General features: G+C 43.4%; 2 protein-coding genes across 2 annotated transcripts in view; both read left to right on the top strand.

The window, feature by feature from the left end:
- The first annotated feature begins 2,143 nt into the window (after positions 1-2,143).
- On the top strand, positions 2,144-17,672 carry MRPS18B (mitochondrial ribosomal protein S18B). Its single transcript, XM_007951470.1, has 7 exons — positions 2,144-2,221; positions 3,533-3,641; positions 3,746-3,843; positions 3,971-4,039; positions 5,930-5,996; positions 14,179-14,238; positions 17,377-17,672. The coding sequence occupies exons 1-7, from the start codon at positions 2,144-2,146 to the stop codon at positions 17,670-17,672; spliced, it is 777 nt and encodes a 258-aa protein (XP_007949661.1).
- A 792-nt stretch (positions 17,673-18,464) lies between these two features.
- The window catches only part of ATAT1 (alpha tubulin acetyltransferase 1), a 20,207-nt gene continuing 14,893 nt past the window's right edge, over positions 18,465-23,778 (top strand). Inside the window, exons 1-6 of the mRNA XM_007951405.1 lie at positions 18,465-18,571; positions 19,012-19,072; positions 19,187-19,278; positions 19,394-19,454; positions 19,552-19,665; positions 19,839-19,940. Coding sequence (XP_007949596.1) covers positions 18,465-18,571; positions 19,012-19,072; positions 19,187-19,278; positions 19,394-19,454; positions 19,552-19,665; positions 19,839-19,940 — 537 coding nt within the window. The remainder of the gene's footprint in view (positions 18,572-19,011; positions 19,073-19,186; positions 19,279-19,393; positions 19,455-19,551; positions 19,666-19,838; positions 19,941-23,778) is intronic.

Below are 23,778 nucleotides of genomic sequence, written 5' to 3'. Positions count from 1 at the left end.
CATTTGCTTTTAAATAACCTATGCAAACTGCAACAATTACAAGACATTTTTTACTTTCCCCAACTATTATATTGTTATGTATTGGCACTAATATTATATTTTGTCCTAAATTTACGTGTCTTGCAATCTTTATTCCTAGATTGCCACCTATTTTAACCATACAAATATATCCCAAGCAAATTACATTAAAATTGAGAGGATTTAACAATCATTTAAAAAGTCATAGCCAGCTATTATTTTTCTGCCCATCTCCTTACCCTGCAATCTTTATGTACAGATTGCTTATTAATCTGGCAAATTGAAAGGCGCCCCTGCTTGTCTCACACACAAAGAAGTGGGACTTTTGGGCCACAAGATCCACCATCTTTTGTATGTGAGCTCATTAACCCTTTTGAAGACTGCGGTTGAAGAGAGGAAGGTAGCCATTCCTCTTTATAAAAAGCATACACTTATGGTTTAGGCAGTCTGGAAATTGGCTGGATTACCAAGGGTTAACCGTCAAAATCCTCACTTGCTGGCCCTCCCTCCACCCTCTCCTTGCCTGCAGCTGGGCAGGGAAGAGGTAGGTGGTACGGGAGAGAAAACAAGACTGTTTTTAGACCCAAAGGCCCTTTTTAATGGAGATTAAGTGACCGGATTGGTCCTTCTCCAGTTCTCTATTTGTTCTATGATCTCATTTCTTCCTCTCATTATTTTTGGTTTCACAACGGGAAACGTTGATTTCTTGTTGCAAGGCTGGTTTTTGAAAATTCGACACTTACTATCCAATTTTTTTGCGACGTCAGCACCTCGGGCTCAGGGGGAAGGGTATTAAAATTTTGGAGAAAAAACCAACCAACCAGGACCCAAAACTCATTTGGGGGGCCTCATTGGATCAAAAAGTCTTAAAAAACAAAGGCCAACTCAGTATTCACTTCCCCCCCACCCAACTCCATTTAGGGAGGGGGGGGCCGTAGAAAAAATTCTGAGTGGATTCAAAAAAAATTAAACGCTGGATGAGTGAATTTGGGTGGGTTTGGCAAGGGAGGGTGGTTGATTATTTTTGCAGTTATGTGGTGACAGTCCTTCGGCCACAGATTTCAAGTCCCAAGCAGCGTGGGCTGGTGGGGGGGGCAAGATAGGTGGGAGGGGGCAGAAGACACAAGTGGTTGGGCTGGTGGCTGCTGTTTTCCCTTTCCCCCCTCTCAGGATCCTTTCAAGGGCTTAGATGTTGCTGCGGCTTGTTTCTTTTTTCCTCGTGGCCGGCCTGTCTTTCTCCGAGAAAATTCAAACCTGGGATGAAAGAACACAAAGGAGAAAGATGTAATCAGTACGGGTTGCTTTGAAAACACCCAGAAGTATCATATTTGTCTTCCCAAAACACACCTCCACGTACCAACCCCAATGCAGCCGCTTTAGAAAAACTTGTTTCTTTTAACTGAACCCACGGCTACCTCCAATTCTCTAATATAACGCTCTCCGCAAAACTTTACCCACCAACCAACAAATATGCGAAACTTACCTTTAAACGACCTCAGAATGGCGGCTGCCCGCTCGGGCGGAGTCTTTTATACCGGGACACCGCCCAACGCGCCCAAACGTGCTAGCGAAACGCCCTTGTCGCGAGACATTGTGCGCGAGGCGTGAACTCATTGGCCAACCCGAACGACAACTCGCCAGCTGAATGGCTAGCCTTCCTTGGCCTTCGCTCAGCCCCTTCCCCCTGGCTCTGTCTTCCGCCTCCTTCTAGCTGCCCCCGCGAGCGCGTGACTGGAGAGCCTAGCACCGCCTTCCTCCTCGGCTTCCACCACTTCCGCCCCTCCCGAACATTTCTCACCCTGGGTTGGTAGAACTGACTTGGCGCATGCGCACTGAAAAGATTCTGGCCAAAAATCGCCTTCGAAACTGCTTAAAAAGCAAGGTCTAAGTATAAGATCTAGAAGTCGCAGTGATTGGTTTAGAGAAAGCGCAATTTTGAGGCCGAAATGGACTGTGACGCAGTTGAAATTAGCTTCCCTCGTGGCCCCTCCTTTTACGCTTCCGTCCTCACGCAAGCGCGGGGCCGGCTTCCGCACTGCGGGTTCCTCCTTGGCGTTAACTAGTCAGGATCTTGGAGTATGCGCACTCGCCTTTCCGGGAATTTTTGTGTTGGTCGTACGTCAAGATGGCGGCCTCCGTGTTGAACGTGCTGCAAAGGCAGCTTCCTAGCTTTTCGACCTTGAGAAGTGCCTACGGAGTTCAGGTAACTCCTCGGAGCACGTTTTGTACAATCCTAACTTGGTTATACTTTCTTTAGGTCCTCAATCCACTGCTGGAAATTTGGGAGGTTGAGGTGCAGACTTTCCCATGTGCTCGTGTCTTAGCGGTCCAGGCAACATTTTCCTTTTGTCATCCACTGCAATATTGGGCGCATTTTCCAATCCCAAGCCGAGGCAAACTACTAAGGTTAGAGATCATCTTCCCAAATTTTCGTTTCACGTCAATGGCTAGATGTTGGAACTGACCTTTCTGCACAACCACCTACATACGTGTCAGTGATGGGTGGCGTGACCTTGGACCCTATCTTCTTCTAGCCCTTTCATTTCCCCAGTAAAATTATGATACCTCCTCACAACTTGGGTGAATATGTGCCCAACCCTGTCTCATTAAATCATCTGAAAGTTTAACTTAGGCTTTTGGATTGAAGTTTTTTTTTTTTTTTTTTTCCCCCAACCTCACGTACTCACCACCGTGGAGGTTCTTGAAGGGCAGGGCAGGTTCTTGGTGGGGCAGGGTCAGATAGAAAAGCTTGCCCAGGTCCACTCCCTTAAGTGGAACTGAAGAATGGAGAGAAGGGTGTCACCATGGAATTAATAACAGGCCTGGTAGTTTTAATGCTAGCGTTAGGACTCTTCTTGGCTATAGGATGTTGACCTTCAACTTTTTATGAGGCTGGGCAACTCAATGACTCAGAGTTGAATTGAGTTGGGAATTCACCTGTCCTGTGCATCCCCCCATCAGGCATCTTACTTCCAAAAGCCTAAACATTCTACTCTTCCTTCTTCCTCCGATAGACTCCACTGGTTTCCCAGCAAGTGTTGAATATCTTATATGTGTCAGGTTTTTGGAGCATCTTCTCAGATTTCCTCCCAGGTACCTGTCCTACTTCTAACATTAGTTTCTGTCAGGATCCAGTTGGAGATAGGGAAATCAGTTGTTGGTTGTGCCAGTTTATTCCCAACAAAAATACTACTTTCCATGTATATTTTAGGAGCTCTGGTAGCATAGTGCCTAAAGCATTTGACTGCTAACCAGAAGGCTGGCAGTTCAAACCCACCAGCCACTCCTTGGAAGGAAGGTTGGGCAGTCTACTTCCATAGTGATACCACCTCAGAAACCCAAGGAGGGGTCACCATGAGTTGGGTCTGACTTCGCGGAATATAACAACAACAACATGTATTTTTCTACTATATTGAGTTAACATAGTGGGCATCCACTTCTTTTCTACAATGTTGGAAGCAAAATAATAGAATCTGGCCTTGAACTTATGTTCTCATATTTCCCACCTTCATAGGTTTCCCTACAGGCTCTTTGCACCAAAACCTCTCCTGAGGAAGATTCTTTGCCCTCAGCTCCCATTTCTCCTTATGAAGATGAACCCTGGAAATATCTGGATTCAGAAGGTATCTCTAAATGGGGAAGGGAGGATCAGGTGGGGTCTGAGATAAGTACACAGAGACCTCGCCCCTTTTCTACCCAGCAATAACTTGTGCTATTCCTGTTTCAGAATACCAGAATCGCTATGGTTCTCGCCCTGTCTGGGCTGACTACCGTCGCAACCACAAAGGTGGCGTGCCCTCTCAGCGAACTCGAAAGATGTGTATTGTGAGTTTCTGAGGGTGGCATGTGAGTGGGACATGGAATGCGGGTAGAGGCCATGGTGGCAGTGGCAGCAGCATTTTTTCTGACTGGGCTTTGGATGTCCTCACCTGCCAATTTCCTCTCTCTACAGCGTGGGAATAAAGTTGCTGGGAACCCTTGCCCCATCTGCCGGGATCACAAGTTGCACGTTGATTTTAGGGTAAGAACAATCCAGAGATCTTTCTTTCAGGATAAGGATTTGGAGACTCTTTGAAACGTTAAAAGGAGCCCCGTTAGCACAGTGGTTAAAGCACTCAGCTGCTAATCAAAAGGTCAGCAGTTCAAACCCACTAGCCAGTCCGTAGAGGAAGATGTGACAGTCTGCTTCTGTAAAGATTCACAGCCTTGGAAACCCTGTAGGACAGTTCTACGCTTCCCTGTCCTATAGGGTCACTATGAGTCAGGATGGACTTGATGGCAATGGGTTTGGTTTTTTGTAATGTTAAAGAGATTACCATAGGTGCCCCACACTTCTTCATAGCTCAGCACCCTTGCAGCCAGTTTTCTGTTTCTGGTGATATAAACACCTCCATTCCTCCAGCCTTTCTGCCTCTACTTTGTGTGGATTGTGCTAAAATGTTTCATCCCTTTTCTATGAACTTCACAGTGTAAATTGGTAGGTAAGAGAAATGCCTATTTGTAATAGAAAACAATACCCAAAAGGTTCATTTTTATCCATCACAATTATTACCATATATTGAACTAATTTTCTATGAGGTTTTTTGTTTTGTTTTGTTACCATGTCATTGTTTACTAGTGTCTTAGTTATCTAGTGCTACTACAAAAGACAACCCAAGTTGATGGCTTTAACAAACATTTATTTTCTCACAGTTTGGGAGGCTAGAATTCAGAATGCTGCCTCTAGGGGAAGGCTTTCGCTATTGGCTCCAGAGGAAAGGCCTTGATTCTTCAGCTTCTGCTTCGTGGTTCCTTGAAGATCTCTGTGTGTCTTGGCATCTCTCTCTGCTCACTTGTTTAATCTCTTTTTATATCTCAAAAGAGATTGATCCAGGATACACCTCACACTAATCCTGCCTCATTTACATAACAAAGACAACCCCTTCCCAAATGGGATTATAATCACTGGCGTGGAAGTTAGGGTTTACAACATATTTTGTGGGGGAGGGAGAAGCCATAATTTAATTCATAACAGTTGGGGCTAGAAGGTGGATATATGAATTAAGCAAGGCATAGATTATTACTAGACTATTTTTTCTAAAGGCTTTCAATACTTTGAAAAGAATAGGCATTGTTTTCTAAAGAACTAGAAAATTGTATAAAACTGATACTAGGAGAGTGCTCCTCTGAGCTTGCAGTAAAAGTACTGGAGTAGAAGCAGACTGTCTGGTCTTCAGGAAAGTTGAAGGGCATCTGTTGTTAGTCCCCTGATGGGAGTACCTGGCTCCTCTAGACTCCTTCTCACATAGGTTAGAAAAGAGTCACATAGATTACTTCCCCAATTGAACTGTATATTATTGGTAATAAAAGAGAACAAAGGAGAGAGAATACAAACTGCATACTATAGGTGATTATGCCTGCCATTCCATTGAACAAGGAAGTATACCTGCACTTTCCTCAGGTATCTCTGTCTAAGAGCATCATGCTGGTTGGCAGTCATTTTATGTAATAAAAATTGTAGTTATTCTTAGTCAATACATTATATACAATATACTATACATTAATCATTTATACACGTACAGTATTATATATAGTGTATCTTCTGGGTGATTTCAAGGATTTCCAAGTTTGACCATCCCTGACTTTTTTCCCCAAAGGCTTTACAGCCTTACCCCTGCTGATGAGAATTCTCTATGACTCAGTGACAGAATGTGGGATGTGCCTATGAAATGGTTGAAAGGCCAAGAAAGGGAAAAAGATTGCTGGGGTTTTCAAGAACAGGTTCAGCAAGTTGATGGAACAAAACGTGGGTAGTATTTCAAGACATGTAGAGGGGTTAGGTAGTCCATGTGCATGTTGAGGAGTCGTGTACTCTTAGTCTCTTACGGTCTTGCTGCTCTCCCTTCCTCCTCCTGTTTCTTCTTCCCAACAGAACGTGAAGCTCTTGGAACAGTTTGTTTGTGCCCACACGGGTATCATCTTCCACGCTCCATACACAGGTTAGCCCATCATTCCCCTCACCACCAGAGTGGCTTTTCCTTCGGATGGACACTTTCTGTTTATTTGGTCAGATGACAGGTATTTGCTTAGTGACACCTACTTAGGTTGAACTTTTTGGAAATTTTTGCTTAATGATGATACACCCATGCTAAAACAATTAGATATAAATAAAAGTCATATTGGCAAGTACTACTACATGACAGCCATCTAAATAGCTCTTAAAAGATAAATCATGATGGTTATTTCCTTAATGTCTTTCTTTTTACAAAACTTATTTCTTGTGAATAAATGGGCTATAAGTTCTTTTATACAATTGACAATCTGATTAGATTTCTCAAATTTGGAGTTGTCTTAACAATTCAGGATTATATCTGTTCCATAACTATGGCTCACAGGCCAAATTCAGCCCACTGCTTGCTTATATAAATAACGTTTTATTGAAGCACAACATTTGTATATTGTATGCAACTACTTTCAGGTAACAAGGACATAGTTGAGTGGCTGAGACAGAGACTCTAGAGCCCACAGAGCCTAATATGTTTGCTATCTGACCCTCTACAGAAAAACTTTGCTAACCCCTGCCACAAAGCAAGGTAAATTTGCACAGAATAGTCTGAATCTACAGTTATTGAGGGTGGTAGTATGATCTTTAGAACTTGCTTTGTCAGAGTGTTTAAGGAAGGAGTTTTGAGTCAAACTCTAAAAGGCTGAAGGGGTTATTTTATTTATTTAATTGTGATTTGAGTGAAAGTTTACAGAGCAAATTCACTTTCCATACAGCAGCTCACATACACTTTGTCTCATGACATTGAGTACAATTTGCCACAGTGCAACAGCTTCCCTCCCACTTCCTCCGCATAGTTACATCTTCCCTGTATCCTTCCATCCATGCACCCCTGCCCCTGAGCTGTCTCCCTGTGCATACACAGCCCTTCTATTCTCTGAAGGGGCTCTTTATGCTAATCTCTCAGATTCTCTTCTCCAGATCTGAAATCCCTTCTTCCCTTTCTTTTTCTCTGTGGATTATCCAGCTTAACACTTCCATTAACTACACTTGCCCTTTGAATCATGTTCTGCTCCCTGTCCTGGAGCCGTTTTACCATTAAATGCCCAGTGTCTTAGTTATCTAGTGCTGCTGTAACACAGCTACCACAAGTGGATGGCTTTAACAAAGAAATTTATTTTCTCAAGAGTTTAGAAGGCTAGAAGTCCAAATTCAGATTGCCAGCTCTAAGGGAAGATGTTTTCTCTCTGTGGGCTCTGGAGGGAAGGTCCTTGTCTCTTTAAGTTTCAACTTCTTAGCAGTCTTCAAGTGGCTTGGCACACCTTTTCTACCATATCTGCTCTGCTCCTTTGTCTCAAAAGACATTAACTGAGTTCTGGCAGGATGATGGAATAGGCAGACAGACTGCACAGACCCTCTTCAACAAAGAAAAGGGGAACCAATTAACACACATACAGAAGATAATCCTGGACCCCTGAGCCTTGAAGGGAAGGACATAGAAATGGACTAAACTCCAACTAGTAGAAGAACTTGCATGAAAACACCAAAAGAGACATATGGAGCTACACTTTGTCAGCGATCCTGACGGCATAGACAGATTAGATATTGCCAAGTGGTATTAAGACCTAAAAATTAACCTAAAAATTGGCCCTGCTAGCCAGGGGCTGCACAGAGGACTACACTGGTGGTTGGTGAATAAAAGGAGAAGCAGCGAAGAGGAAGGTGGTCTGAGCTGTGGACTTTTGCCTGTCCAGAGGACACAGCCATTTTGAATGTTTACACGTGGCTCGGCCATTTTGGATATTTAAAGCAACAGCATTCTCCCAGATTCCAGGGACTTAACGAATAAGCTCCACTTGCCAGGAAGCGCAAGGAAATTCTGGATGCTGACGACTGAAAAGGTTCTAGTTCTCAGCTTTTTCTCTCTTCCCTGTTCCTTGTTCCCATTTATCTCTTTCTCATAGCTAACCCCATTCTTTGTGTTTCTTTTTGCATTTTTCACATTTTTTTCATTATTCTCCTACCCTACATTTTTTGTCTTATTGCCCTCTTCCCAGATATTGTAGGAGTTTTTGTTTTTTGTTGTTTGTTTGTTTGGTTTGTTCATGTGTTTACACAGTGTATTTTTTGTCCATTTGCTTTTACTTTTTTGATGGTTATTCAATTGTTGTTTTTGTCTGAGTAGGAGATAGCAACAGTGCCCATACAACACAACTACACCCGCACCTCCTGCAGCTTCACTTACCGAGTGAGAGCCACACTGCCTTCTCCACCAACTGACCAATGATAAATGACCACGAAGAAGAGCCTTACTCACCCTTAACTGGTCTTCACAAACAGTTAACAGAGATCTAAATATGACAATGTCATAATGCCTTGGAGACAACAGACCATCACAGTCCACACAAAGAAGCAAGATAAAATGGTAGAAACAAAGGAACAGGATACAGACCCAGAACATATCCTTCAGGAAGAAGCAGCATTGGAACTCCCTGAAAAGGAATTCAAAAGAATTATATTTATGTACCTTCAAAGGATTGAGAGACAAATGAAGGAAAACACTGAAAAAAATTAAGGAAAACATAGACAAAACCCTAGAACAATTTCGGAAGCAATTACAAGAACAAAATGACAAAATAAATGAAAAATTAGAAATGATACAAACTCTACAGATAGAAATCTAGAAGATAGTACTAAATTTTCAGAAATGGATAACACATTAAAAGGGCAAAGGAATAGAATTAATGCAATGGAAGACAGAATTAATGAGATTGAAGACAGATACCTGAATACACTTCTTTGGAAAGCAATCAGAAAAAAGATCAAAACAAAATGAAGAAAGCCTAAGGTTCATGTGCGATACCATAAAAAGGAATAACCTATGTGTCACTGGAATTCCAGGACAGGAAGAGAAAAATAAAACCACTGAGAAAATTGTCCAAGATTTCTTGGGGGAGAACTTCCCTGATATGATGAAAGATGAGAATATATCTATTCAAGAAGTCCAGTGAACCCCAAAGAAGGTAGACCCCAAAAGAAAATCACCAGGACATATCATCATCAAACTCATCAAAACCGAAGACAAAGAATCCTGAAGCCAGCACAGGAAAAACAAAAAGTTACTTACAAAGGACAACCAATAAGAATAAGCTCTGATTTCTCAGCAGAAACCATGCAGGCAAGAAGGCAATGGGATGATATATATAAAACCCTAAAAGAGAAAATTTCCCAACCAAGAAATATATACTCGGCAAAATTGTCCCTCAAATATAAGGGTGAAATTAAGAGATTTGCAGATAAGCAGAAATTAAGGGAATTTGTTAAAACCAGACCAACCTTACAAGATACACTAAACAGCGGCTTTTGAACAGAGAACAAAAACAGCAAACAACCACTATGATGGTTATGTTTGTATGTCAAATTGGCAAGGCCTAGTTGAGTGGCTGGGCAGCTGGATGTAGTATTTCCCGTGATGAGACTGGTAATCAACTCCATGGTGGAATCTACTGGGAGCAGCTGAGTAGCTGCCTTTGGGTAAGTAGTCTGCTTCCTGTATATAAGGAGAAGCTTTGAGAATGGTCTTCAGCTTTTAGCACGCTTGGACCCTGCATGTAGCCGTGTCGTTGCTCAGCAGCCTCCTATGCTTTGCCGACCTTGGGACTTAAAATGGACTTAAGTTAATGGCCTGCTGTGTGGTTTGGTAACTTTGGGACTGTGCCTTTTTTTCTCGTCAACCTTGGGGCTTCTCAGCCTCAGCAGCCAACAGCTGTCTGAGTGAAGAAACGCCTCTAGCTCCAGTGGGCCAGGAGCAGGAGGCAGAGCTGGACCCCAAGGTTGAGGGGCTTTCACCCAGCCCCTAGAACCTGGCACTTTGAACTTGAATTTAAAGCCTCCAAATTGTAAGAATAAACTCCTGTTTGTTACGGCCATCCCATTTGTGGTATATTTCTTGTCAGAGCAGCACTAGGTAACCAGAACAACCACCAACCATCAATATACAAGATGATGTAACCCAGAAACTAACACTGCTATGGAAGTATCCAAAGTAAAATACTCTTACAAGATTGTAAACAGAGAGCCAAAGACATCAATTGGCAAATGAGAACAACTACAAACCAAAAAGAGAGGGAAAATAGTGTAGTTACAGAGCTTCTAAATGGTAAGAAAGTCGAGAGCTATAAGATAGGATGGACTTTTCTAAACTTGGGAAGAAAATTATAAGTCACACGGTAACCTCAAAGAAAAACAATGAACCTTCATGTCACAGTAACAAAGAGGACAAGCACAAATATTTAGCAAATACTAAAACAATAGCAACAAAGGAAATGATGACACAATTCATAAACATAAGGAGCTCAGTACAGAAAATTAAATGGAACAAAGAAACTAGGAACATCATGGAAAAGCATAACAAAATGACAGGAACCAATTCATACTGGTTGATAATTACACTGAATGTTAATGGATTAAATGCACCACTCAAAATGGAAAATTGCAGACTAGATAAAAAAACAACCCATGACTATGCTGTCTACAAGAGACACACCTTAGAGACAAAGACAAAAGCAGACAAAATCAAAGGTTGGACAAAGATCTATCAAGCAAATGGCAACCAAAAAAGAGCAGGAGTGGAAATACTAATTTCTGATAAAATTGACTATAAGACAAAAACCACCATACAAGATAAGGAAGGACATTATATAATGATTAAAGGATCAGTTGAACAAGAAGATATAACCATAATAAATATTTATGGGCCCAATGAAAGTGCCCCAAAGTACATAAATCAGACTTTAAAAGAGTTGAAAAGGCAAACAGATGACTCTGTTTAGTCATAGTAGGAGACTTTAATACCCGACTTTCAATGAAAGATAGAACAAGTGGAAAGAAACTCAACAAAGATGCAGAAGAGCTAAACATTACAGTCCACCAACTTGAACTTATAGACATCTACAGAGAACTTTGTACCCGGCAACAGCACAATATACATTCTTTTCCAGTGCACGTGGAACATTCTCCATGATAGACTATATGTTAGTCCATAAAGCAAGCCTTAATAAATTTAAAACTTTAAAATACTGCAAAGCATCTTCTCAGATCACAATGCTATCAAGTTAGAAATCAACACTAGGAAGATCAACGGAAAAAGAACAAACACATGGAAACTGAACAACACCCTCAAGAAAGACTGGAAAAGAGAGGAAATAAAAAATGAAATTAAAAAAATTCCTTGACTCAAACGAGAATGAAAACACAACATACCAAAATCTTTGGGACACAGTAAAAGCAGTTATCAGAGGCCAATTTATAGCAATAAATACACACATCAAAAAAGAAGAAAAAGCCAAAATCAACACTTTAACCAATATCTCCGACAATGAGAACAGCAAGAAAAGCATATAGTCACCAGAAGAAAGGAAATAATAAAGATTTGAGCAGAAATCAATGAAACAAAATAAAAAGACAACAGAAAAAATCAACAAGACTAGAAGTTAGTTTTGTGAAAATATTAATAAAATTGACAAACCATTGGCAAATCTAACAGGAAAAGAGAGAATACAAATAACACGAATAAGAAACAAAATGGGCAACATCACAACAGAACCAACTGAAATAAAAAGTATCAAGATACTGTGAAGAACTGTACTCCAGCAAATTTGAAAATCTGGAAGAAATGGACAGATTTCTAGAAACACACCACTTATCTAAACTAACACAGACTCATGGAAAAGTTGAACAGATCCATAACAAAAAGAAATTGAACAGGGTCATAAAATTACCAACAAAAAAAAGTCCTGGCTCAGATGGTTTCACTGGAGAATTCTACCAAACATTCAGAAAAGAACTGACACCAATCCTACACAAACTATTCCAAAACATAATAAAGGATGGAATCCTCCCTAACTTATTATGAAGCAAGCATAACCTTGATACCAAAACCAAGCAAAGACATCACTCTAAAGGAACACTACAGACCATATATCCCTCATGAATATAGATGCAAAAATCTTCAACAAAATGCTAGCCAATAGACTCCAACAACATATCAAGAAAATCATTCATTATGACCAAATGGGTTAATATCAGATATGCAGGAATGGTTCAACATTAGAAAAACAATCAAGGCAATCCACCACATAAATAAAACAAAGGAAAAGAACTAAATGATCCTATCAATCGATGCAGAATAGGCGTTTGATAAAACCCAACACCCGTTCCTGATCAAAACTCTCAGCAAAATAAGAATAGAAGGGACATTGCTGAAAGTAATAAAGGATATATATGCAAAACCAACAGCCAACATTATTTTTAATAGAGAAAGACTGGAACCACTCCCCTTGCAAACAAGAAGCAGACTAGGATGCCCTGTATCATCAGTTCTATTCAACATTGTATTGGAAGTCTTAGCCAGGGCCATAAGGCAAGAAAGGGAAATCAAAGGCATCCAAATTGGTAAGAAGTCAAACTATCCCTGTTTGCTGATGATAGGATGGTATACCTAGAAAACCCAAGAGACTCAGTCAAAAATCTACTGGAACTAATTGAGAGATTTAGCATAGTGGCAGGATACAAGATCAAAATCCAAAAATCAGTTGGATTCCTCTACACCAGCAAAGAGATTGCTGAAAAAGAAATAAGGAAATCAATACTATTTACAATAGCTACCAAAAACATAAAATACTTGGGAATAAATCTTACCAGGGACACAAAAGACTTGTACAACGTAAACTATAAAAGACTACTTCAAAAAACCTTAAGAGATTTACATAAATCCCATGCTCGTGGATAGGAAGATTTAACATTGTGAAAATGTCAATTCTACCCAAAGCAGTCTATACATTCAATGCAATCCCAGTTCAGATCTCATCGTCATTCTTTAAGGATATGGAAAAACCAATCACTAACTTTATATGGAAAGAAAAGAGATCTCAGATAAGCAAAGCATTATTGAAGAAGAACAAAGTAGGAGGTCTCACACTGCCAGATGAAAACCTACTATACAGCCTCAGTAGTCAAATCTGCGTGGTAGGGGACATCAAGCTCATTTGGCATAACATGCTATACAAAACATTGTTCCACATCCTACTTTGGCCAGCAGTGACTGGGATCTTAAAAGCTTACAAGCAGCCATCTAGATGTAACGATGGTTCTCTCCTTGTCCAGAGCAAAGAATGAAGAAAACCAAAGATTCATGGAAACAGTTAGTCCAAGCAACTGGTACACCAAGCAGTCCTCGGTTTATACGACCATGAGACCAAAAGAAATAGATGATGCCTGGGTATCACTGTCAACCACTTGGAGGGGGATCTGTGTAGGAGATCCTGGATAGAGTGGGAGGACAATGTGGAACAAAACTCAAACTCATTTAAAAAAAAAAAAAAAAAAGGACCAGTTTTGTTGGTCTGATAGAACCTTCTGGAACCACTGAGACTATGGCCCCTAGTTGCTCTTCAGGTCTGGAATTGAACCCACTCCTGTGGCTTCCAGCCAAACAAAACAGGTATATGAGCTGAACATTTACATTAGGTAGATACACTCCTCGGAGAGAACAATCATGGGAGAATAGAAGGGCTGTGTGTGCACAGGGAGACAGCTCAAGGGGCAGGAGTGCATGGAGGGAGGGACACAGGGAAGAGGTAACTATGGGGAGGAAGTGGGAGGGGAGTTGTTGTATTTTGGTGGTCAATGTCATAAGACAGTGTATGTGAGCTGCTGTATGGAAAGTGAATTTGCTCTGTAAACTTCCACCCAAATCACACTAATAATAAAAAAAGACATTAACTCAAGATACATGCTGTACTAGTCCTGCCTTATCAACAACAGAAACAATCCTTTTCTAAAGGGGATTATAATAGGCAGAGGTTAGAGTTTACAACATATTTTTCGGGGACGTAAGTCAATCCATAACACTTAGTCATCCTCTTCTATAGTGGCTAGACCCTCCTAAATCTGTACTCCAGCTTTCAAAAGAGAAAGGGAGGATTCTCCCCCATTAGGCAGATGGGCAGACTGAAGCCCATGAAGGGGTCAAAGAAATGGGGTCATTGCATAGAGCCAGGTTTTCAAAATCTAGCCTTTGTTACCATATAACAGTAGTCTGTTTTTTTGTTGTCTGTGCTTTATAGAACTAGTGCTGAGTTATCTTTCTCTATACTTTTCTTTCTTCCTACCTACAGGAGTCTGTATGAAGCAGCACAGGAAGTTGACCCAGGCCATTCAGAAAGCCAGGGATCACGGTGAGCATGGGAAGGGGGGATACAGGGTAGTTCTGGTAGGCAGAAAGATGGTGAGCTGGAGCTAGAGGGTGAATGTAAATGTTCCTTCTTATTCAAGAAGGTAGCACCTAACTACCTATTTCTTTTCTATTTTCTTACTAGAATCTCTTCCCTCACTCTGCTGTCCCATCCCCTGGGTCCTTTTCTGGGGTAGTTAAGGTTATATGTCAACTTGGCTAGGCCTGGTTTTGAGTGGCTGGGCAGTGTGATGTAATTATTCCCCATGATGAGATTGGAAATCTACTCCATGGTGGAATCTACGGTGAGCATCTGAGTAGCTGCTTTAGGGATGTGGTCTGCTTCCAGTATATAAGAAGTAGTCTTGAGAAAGCTCTCTAGCTTTTTGGCATGCTTGGAACCTGCATTTAGTTGAGTCTTCATTCAGCAGTCTGCCTTGCTGGCCTTGCCAATGTTGGGATTGTTTCTAGAGTTGAACTAGTGGCCTGCCGTGTTGTTTGATAATCTTGGGACTGTGCCATTGTACTTGTCCACCCTGGGTCTGTCAGCCTCAGCAGCCAGCAGCTGCCTGAGTGAAGAGAAACCTCCAGCTGCAGTGGGCCAGGAGCAAGAGGCAGAGCTAAAGCCCAAAGTCAGAGGGCCTGCACCCAGCCCCTACAGCTGGCACTTTGAACTTAAACTTCTAGCCTCCTAAACTAAGAAAATAAATCCCTGTTTGTGAAAGTCATCTATTTGTAGTAGTTCTGTTAGAGCAGCACTAGAGAACCAAAACACTTACTATGTGTGAAAATGGCATGGGTGGGTGTCTGACCTTCTCTAACTTAGTGGGACAGGGTGGGGGGATCAACAGTTGAAGATTGATTTCTGTGAGGTGGAGGTCAGACGTATCCTCTCTCCAAACTTTTTACCAGTTCTGACATTGTCTATTCCTACCAAGGTTTGCTCTACTCCTCTAATGGGTTCGATAGTTCATTGCATTGGCCACATAGAACTCAGACAATATTCACAATTATGGGGTTTGTTAGGGAAGTAACAGGTTAAAAAAAGGAGCTCTACTGGTGGCAATGGTTAAAGCATTTGGCTGCTAATTAAAAGGTCGTCAGTTCAAACCCACCAGCCACTCTCTGGGAGATAGATGAGGCAATCTGCTTCTGTAAAGATTAACAGCCTTGGAAGCCCTAAGGGACAGTTCTACTCTGTTCTGTAGGGTCACTAGGAGTTGGAATCAACTCAGTGGCAGTGGGTGGGTAACAGGTTATAATTCCGGATCAGGAAAGAACTCGGGATATGATTTTTTGATCAGGTCAGCCTTTTCTTGCTGCAAAAAGAGCATGGAGGCGGCATGTTCTGACTTCCTGTAACTTCACAAGACAGAGTCACTGTCAGCAGCCCAAAGCTTATTCTTACAAGGCCAGGCATGCCGCCTCCTTCCAGCCTTTTACCAATTCTGATACCAACCGACCCTCCCACGGCCCTCACTACTTCTCTGCTGGTTTTGATAATTCATTGCAATGGCCCCACAGAACTCACAGACAGTACTCACAATTATGGAGTTTATCAGGGGAGTAACAGGCTACAGTTCAGGTTCAGGAACATGTTCAGGATAAAATTCTTTGATCAGGACAGTCTTCTCTCTGCTGTGCCCTTAGACATACTTCTCTGGCCCTTGGCCTCTTGGCCTGGCTTCTGTCCTGCTTGGGTCACTGTTACAAAGCTCTTTTAGCTCTGCCGATAGTACGCCTAGGTACACCTCACTCCGTCAGCAAGCCTCCTGCCCAAGGGCACTCAACTTTCTTACTCTGTGGGCCAGGTTAGCCTGCTGCTCTGTCTCATGCCTCTTGATTCCACAGTGACCGTCTCTCTGCCAGGGTGTCTCTCCCTGCCGGATGTCTCTGCCAAGGAGGTCCAGTGCAGGGATCTTGGGCCCAAGGACACCCTCTACTTACCTCCAGCTATTCTCTCTTGATGGTAATGAGATCCCTCTTTCTGCCTCTAGGAAGGCTCATTTTGAGCCAGGTAGAGTGACACAACTAACCAATCCCAACATCAGAGTTCTATATACCTTATTTGCACAGTCCCATCTCTGAGACCAGTGGGAGTTACAAAGACTGACTAGAAAAGCCATACCAAGTAATTCACTGCATCATTCATGCTCATAGGCAGGCCTTTCTCTGGGCCTCTTGGGCTGGTCTGGCCTCTGCCCTGTTTGGGCGAGTGTTACAAAGTTCTTTAATTCTGCCAATAAGTGCCAAAATGTACCCCACTTTGCCTCATTCTGAAGGCTCTCAACTCTTGCTCCATCCAGAGAGGCAGACAGGAAGCCCTTACTACTATCAAGAAAAGAGCCCCAGGAGTGGAGTACATACATCCTTTGGTACTATAATCCCTGCACTAAGAGCCTCCTAGGCTCAGGAGACACAGAGAACTGTAATACTGAAGATAGTGAGGAATGGCAGCAACAGAGGGAGCAGAACTAGGAGACTGGCAGGAGATAGCATGCTGGGCTTCTCAAAAGCCCATGAATTTAGAGAGCTGAATACTTTCAGGCAGGAGGCATGCTGGCAGAGTATGGTCCCTCTGGGCACTTGCCCATTTTAAGCCTAGCAGGATTGGCAAAACTGACCAATCCCCTATTAGGGAGCTATACACCTTTTTTGCATGATCCCACTCCACAAGGGTGCCACGAACCTTATTTGCATTATTAGCAAACTGTCTAATCCCCTTGGTGAGCCACAAGCACTTCATTTGTATAGTTCCACCCAGTCATTTGATGGAAGCTTCAAAGACTGGCAGTATTAACTAATTCACTGCATTTTACTATGTCATTGCCCTGTCCTCTTGTTCTTCCTCTTGGTTCCCCTTCCCTCTTATAACTGCTGGTACCAAGGCCATAGCTAGACCATAGGAGGATCTTTGTATAAATTTCTGGCTGTTGGTTCAATGGCACATTTTGTGTGAACTAGAAAATGGCCTTCCCCTTAGGGCAGACACAGCTTCATAGTCCTGGTGCAGGGCCGCACTGCTTGGCAGGCAGAGCCCAGGCTGTGTCAGTCCACACTTGCCCCCTTGCCCCTCATTATACCTCAGCTTTCTTACTGCCTGTCTCTCACCCTCTTTATTATTTTTTTTAATTACCTCTAGGTCTCCTCAGTTACCACATTCCCCAAGTTGAACCCCGTGATCTTGATTTCAGTACTTCTCATGGAGCTGTGAGTAGTACTCCACCAGCCCCCACTCTGGTTTCAGGAGACCCCTGGTACCCATGGTACAGCTGGAAACAGCCCCCAGAGAGAGAGCTGTCTCGGCTCCGCCGGCTCTACCAGGGCCATCTCCGAGAAGAGAGTGGCCCCCCGCCTGAGGCAATGCCTGTGGTGCCCCCCACACCTCCAGCTGAAGCCTCCTCGGTGGATCAGGTGGAGCCCCAGAAAGCTCCATAGAACTGCAACAGATTGGGAGGGGAGACTGAGGGTCTAGGAGAGATGTGCTCAGGAATTATATGATGGGACATGTCAGTGTGAAGGGTTGACTATTTTGTGGAAGGGGCAGGCCTAGGGAGATTGTTGTTGAAGGGGATAAATGGAAGGTTATATGGATGGGTATGGGCAACCTGAACCATTCAATTGTAAATAAATAGATTAAACATTCTGTTGCTGTTTCAGACTTTTGCCAACTTAGTCTTTCTACAATAAAGCTCTTTTGTCTCTCCTATCTCTGTGACTTGATTCAGGCTGAGTTACAGATAAATTCTGTTCTTGGGAGTGCTGGTTTTTGTTTTCTTCACATAACTAAAGGGATGGGGTGGTGCTGTGGGGGGAGGAGAGGTCAGGCTTGAAGCAGCTTACCACATGGCCTTCCCTCCTTGGACCAGAAGCAGCCATGGATTGGCAACTGTGACGCTGCCGTGATCACTTTTGTGACCCCCCTCCACCCACTATACACAGCTGTTCCCTGAGGAGCTAGATGGCTGCAGAGGGGGCCACCAGGCCGAGAAAAAACGCGTCGCTATGGCACCCGCTACCGTGGGAGGCAGAGAGGTGACGTTGCTAAGGGGACAGCTGGCTTGGCAGAATAACTGGGGTCTCTAGGGCTGGCAGCCAGGACGTTAGTAGGAGGAGGGGCGGAGACGACCTTCTAAGGGAGTGCTCTGGGCCCAGCCCGGGAAATAAAGGCTCCGAGGGGCGTGGCGGAAGTGACGTATGTGGGGCGGGGCCGCCCGCGCACAATGGGCCATGGAGTTCCCGTTCGATGTGGACGCGCTGCTCCCGGAGCGGATCACGGTGCTGGATCAGCACCTACGGCCCCCGGCCCGTCGACCCGGAACCACAACGCTGGCTCGGTGACATCTCAAACCCGCCCCATGGCCCTTCTCTCCCCGTCCCTCTTGAAACCTGGTCCAGGAACCACGCCCCCTCCCATTGAATAGTAGCCGGTCGTTTTGATGTCCTGACCAGCTCTTGGTGACTTCTGACCTTAGACCTAAGGGTTTATCAGTCTTGGAACTGTGATCTTTCACCCCATTAAGTGGTCCCACCGAAAGGATGTGGTTGACCCTTCCTGCTTCACCCCAGTTATCTCCAGGGAGGAGGGAGTGTACCACATTAGAAAAAGGTGTGGGAAAAGTTTGAGTGTCAGAGGGGTGAGGGGGAGAATTAAGTTGGAAGACTCTAAGGCAGGGAGCCTTAAGTGCGGAACCTGGGCTGGAGCTGTGTCCCAGCGAGTGATTGCCCAGGACCCTCTGATTCAGTGAGTATTTGACTATCTCTTTTCTTTCTATAGTGTTGACCTGCAGCAGCAAATTATGACCATTGTAGATGAACTGGGCAAGGCTTCTGCCAAGGTACTGGGAAGCCTTGAGATGGAGTGTATGTGTGGGGGCTCTTTGGGGTCAGGAGAAAAAGGAGGCACAGTGTTCTTTGGAAGGAACTTGCAGAAACTGTCTTTTTCTTGGCAGGCCCAGCACCTTCCTGCTCCCATCACCAGTGCATCGAGGATGCAGAGTAACCGCCATGTCATGTATGTGCTCAAAGACACTTCAGCCCGACCGTGAGTGCCAAATACTCTTCTATTCCATACTTAATTCCTTCTTCCTCCCAACCCTTCCTTCAACCTCTTCTAAATAACTGCTACTAGTTTGTTCATTATGTTCCCCATCCTGCAGGGCTGGAAAAGGAGCCATTATCGGTTTTCTCAAAGTTGGATACAAGAAGCTCTTTGTCCTGGTATCCTTTGTCCTTCATATATTTTGTTTCTGGGAGTGTTGGGAGGCAGCAAAGATGACTGGGTCCTAAAAGAGATTTATTGTTCTTTACCTGTTAGGATGATCGTGAGGCTCACAATGAGGTAGAACCACTTTGTATCTTGGACTTTTATATCCATGAGTCAGTTCAACGTCATGGCCATGGGCGAGAACTCTTTCAACATATGTTGCAGGTATCATTTACCTCTTTACCAGAGTCTATCCAAAATGGAGATCAAAGGCCCCTTTAGCCTGAATCCTTCTGGAGCTCCTGCCTCTCCCTGAACTCCCATGTCCCCATATCCTCTATTCCCCTCCATGGTCCCCACTCCTCCACTTCCTATCCTAAGCCTCCTGTTCCTTGCAGAAGGAGCGAGTTGAACCACACCAACTGGCCATTGATCGACCCTCACAGAAGCTGCTGAAGTTCCTGAATAAGCACTACAATCTGGAGACCACAGTCCCACAGGTTAGAGGTTTCAGAGCATAGAATCCCACTAAACATGTCATTAAATGTGTTTAAAGAAGTGACAATTGTAAGAGTTCCTTGTTGCCCATTATATAGGGTTCAGTTTCTACAACTAAGCTCTTTTGTTGTGGTACTGCATTTTATCCTGAAGCCATTTCACTCTCATCTGTTTCGATTCTTCAACATGGGCTGTTGCTATACCTAATGATTTTTCACCCCTGTGCCTCAAACAAAGAATCTTTGCTTGTGATGTGGTGTAGTGATTAAGGCATTTGACTGGTAACCAGGTCAGTGGTTTGAATCCACCAGTCACTCCATGGAAGAGAGATGAGGCAGTCTGCTTCTGTAAAGATTTACAGCCTTGGAAACCCAGTAGGGGTTGCTATGAGTCAGAATTGGCTCGATGGCAGTGAGTTTGGTTTCTGGTTGGGTGCTTCAAACACAGCCAGTTCATTTTCACCTCATTGTTTTCACACAGGCTATTATTCATTTAGTCAACAAACACTTAAGGGTCCAGAAAAATATACCTTTCCTATTCACAGGGAGCTTCAGAAGGTAGTCTTGTTTATAAATAAAAAAATCCCAAAACCAAACACAACTGCCATCAAGTCGGGTTTGTAAATAAGTGCAATGGAATATTATAGTGTAAGTATTTATTGAACACCTGACACTGTTCTAAGAGCTAACAGTGCTTTTTTCAATAAAATGAGCAAAAGTTACTGGACCTTATATTCTAGTAGGGAAAACAGACAAACATAACAAATAAGCATATACTATGGTTGATGATGGGAGCTCTGGTAGCGTAGTGCCTAAGGCGCTTGACTGCTAACCAGAAGGCTGGCGGTTCAAACCCACCAGCCACTCCTCGGAAGGAAGATGTGGCAATCTACTTCCATAGTGATACTGCCTCGGCAACCCAAGGAGGGGTCGCTATGAGTTGGGTCTGACTCGACGGCACATAACAACAACAACAACATGGTTGATGATAAAACTAGACCTAACCCACTGCCATTGAGTCAATTCCAACTCGTAGTGACTCCCATAGGGTTTCCAAGGCTGTAACTCTTCATAGAGAGTAGATTGCTTCATCTTCCTCCCACAGAGTGGCTGGTGAGTTTGAACTGCCAGTCTTCTGGTTAGCAGCCAAATGCCTTACTCACTGTGCCATCAGAGGTCCTTAGGGTTGATGATAAGTGCTCTGAAAAAATGAGAGCTAGTGGGAGGGAGGGCTTAAGGAGTTCCTAGGTGGTACACACAATTAAGCACTCAGCTACTAACCAAAAGATTGGCATCTCAAATCTATCAGAGGTGCCTTAGAAGGAAGGCCTGGGTAATCTACTGAAGATCATAACCATTGAAAATCCTATGGAATAGCACTTCTACTTTCAAATACTTGGGGTCACCATGAGTCAAAAATTGACTTGACAACTGAGTAGTTAGTAGTTAAGAGGACTTGGGAGTGCCAAGGTGGAGATGGGGCATGTCACGTTGCAAGTTTAAATGGGATAATCAGGACAGACTGATGAAATGTCATCTGAGCTGTAACTTAGAGGTAAGAAAAAGAGCCAGGTATTATCTGTAGGATGAGCATCCCAGGCAGAGGTAAGGACTAGTGCAGAGTCTCTGAGATGGGAATGTGATTGAAAGAATGAATTTGCTAATGTGGGTAGAACAGAGTGAGTAAGGGAAGTGTGGTAGGAAAGATCAGAGAGGTAATGGGAGAGGAAGAACCTTTGGAGCGTTAGAGGCTGTTTAGAGGCTAAAAGTCTAAGTGAAAGAGAACCTTTGCAGGGGTTTGAACAGGAGAATAATATGGTGACCTGTTTTTAACAAGATCACTTTGGCATCTTCATGCTCTTAGACAGGAAGAACAGGCAGTAGGGGAGCAAAGGTAGAAGCAAGTAGAACAGTTAAGAGCCAGTCATCTTGATGAAAAATGGTGGTGGCTCAGATCACCAAGGTGTTAGCAGTGGAGATGGTAAGGAGCAGTCAGATATTAAATATTATGGGCTGAGCCATTGAAAGGGTGGAGTTGTATTAACTGAAGTGGTAGGTAGAGCAGATTTTGGGGAAAATACTGGGAGTCCATTTGTTGTTGTTGTTGTTGTTATGTGCCATCGAGTCGGCCCCGACTCATAGCGACCCCTCCTTGGGTTTCCGAGGCAGTATCACTACGGAAGTAGGATTGCCCAACCTTCCTTCCAAGGAGTGGCTGGTGGGTTTGAACCGCCAGCCTTCTGGTTAGCAGTCAAGTGCTTTAGCCACTATGCTACCAGAGCTCCTATGGAGTCCATTTAGAATATGTTAAATTGGAGAGGTCTGTGGTATGTCCAGCTTGAGTAGACCGTTGAGGGTACTACCTTCTCTGCAGCCAGCACAGGGAAGAGGTTTCGAGTGGAGAGTCTTCAGTCTATGGATAGTATTTAAAGCAGTGAGAGAGAATGAGATCACCAAGGAGAGAGTATAGATAGGAAAATGCTCTAACGATTTGAGCCCTTGGGCACTCTAGGAGATCAGAAAGGAGAGGAACTAGTGAGGCAGATGAAAACTTAAAAGTGAGGTGATTTGGAAGGTAAGCAAAGAAAGCATTTCCAGGGCATACTGGAAAGGAATGACCTACTGGGTCAAATGCTGGTGATCAGTGAGTTAAGACGAGAACTGAAAAATGACTGTGGGTTTAGCTTCCTTAGGGCATTGGTGATCCTGATTGGGGCAGTGGTAGGGTAGACACCTGAACAGAGTGGGTTTAGGATACTAAGAAGTTAGGAATTGGAGATAGCAAAAATAAGCAACTTTTTAAAATGTTGCTTTAAGGGGAACAGAGAAATAAAGCAAACATTAGAGAAGAAAGTGGAGCAAAAGATGGTTGATTTATTTCAGATGGAAGTATTAACAGCATACGGTGATTCAGAAGAGAAAATTTGGTGTTATCAGAGAAAGTGGGGAGACTTGCTGAAGTAATTAGTTAAGTACATGGGAGGGTTTGGTTGACAAGTCAGCCTTGGAAAGGTGCATGGACAAGTAATCCATTGAAACATGACTTGATAGAAGTAATTACAGAAGAGGCATAAAGATGTGGTAGTGAGTTATACTCGGTGGGAGTTGGCTAAAGAAAGGTTTGACTTAATGTTTAATCTTGAAAAATGAGTGATTGTCTGGTGGACAGAAGTGAGCTGACTAAGGTGCATTTCATGTAGAGGAGGCAGCATGAGCAAAGACAAGAGAGGAAAGAAACCGTCCAGTGCTTTCAGGGCACCACTAGCGGTTTGGTGTGGCTGAGCATGTGCTTGTCAGGGAAGATGAGGGAGGGTTGGCAGACATTTAGCAGAATCAAGATACAGACTAGGCAAGATCTGCATAGAATATCCTGCATCATACATTACTCCAGTAAGAGGGAGCTGAGAGCAGTGGAAAGAGCACAATATTTGGCATCAGACATGTTACCCTGTTAACATGTAAGACCAGAGCTATATAGAGTATAAATTACAACTGTTTCACAAGCTCTGTGTGGTATTTACATGCATCATCTCAGTTGATTCTTACACATCGATGAGGTAAGTGCTACTATTAACCCCACTTTGGACTTATACACAGATTAGTGACTTGACCAAGATCACATAGCTAGTAATAGAGTCCAGATTTGAACCCATGGCCTGCTCTAATGACTGCACTGAATTGGCTGAAACACTGCACTTAGAATCACAAATTGAGGGCTTAAAGCCCAGCTTTGCCAGGCCATCTTCTATTCTTAAGATTCTGAATCTGAGGATTGTTGTGAAGGCCAAATCAAATGAATGTGGTGGTGGTGGTGGTGGTGGTGGTGGTGTGCTGTGGAGTC

The sequence above is a fragment of the Orycteropus afer genome, unplaced genomic scaffold (genome assembly GCF_000298275.1).
Source record: "Orycteropus afer afer isolate SDZICR_OR568_19922 unplaced genomic scaffold, OryAfe1.0 scaffold00294, whole genome shotgun sequence".
NCBI classification, from domain to species: Eukaryota; Metazoa; Chordata; class Mammalia; order Tubulidentata; family Orycteropodidae; genus Orycteropus; species Orycteropus afer.
This window is presented reverse-complemented; position numbering and strand designations above follow the sequence as displayed.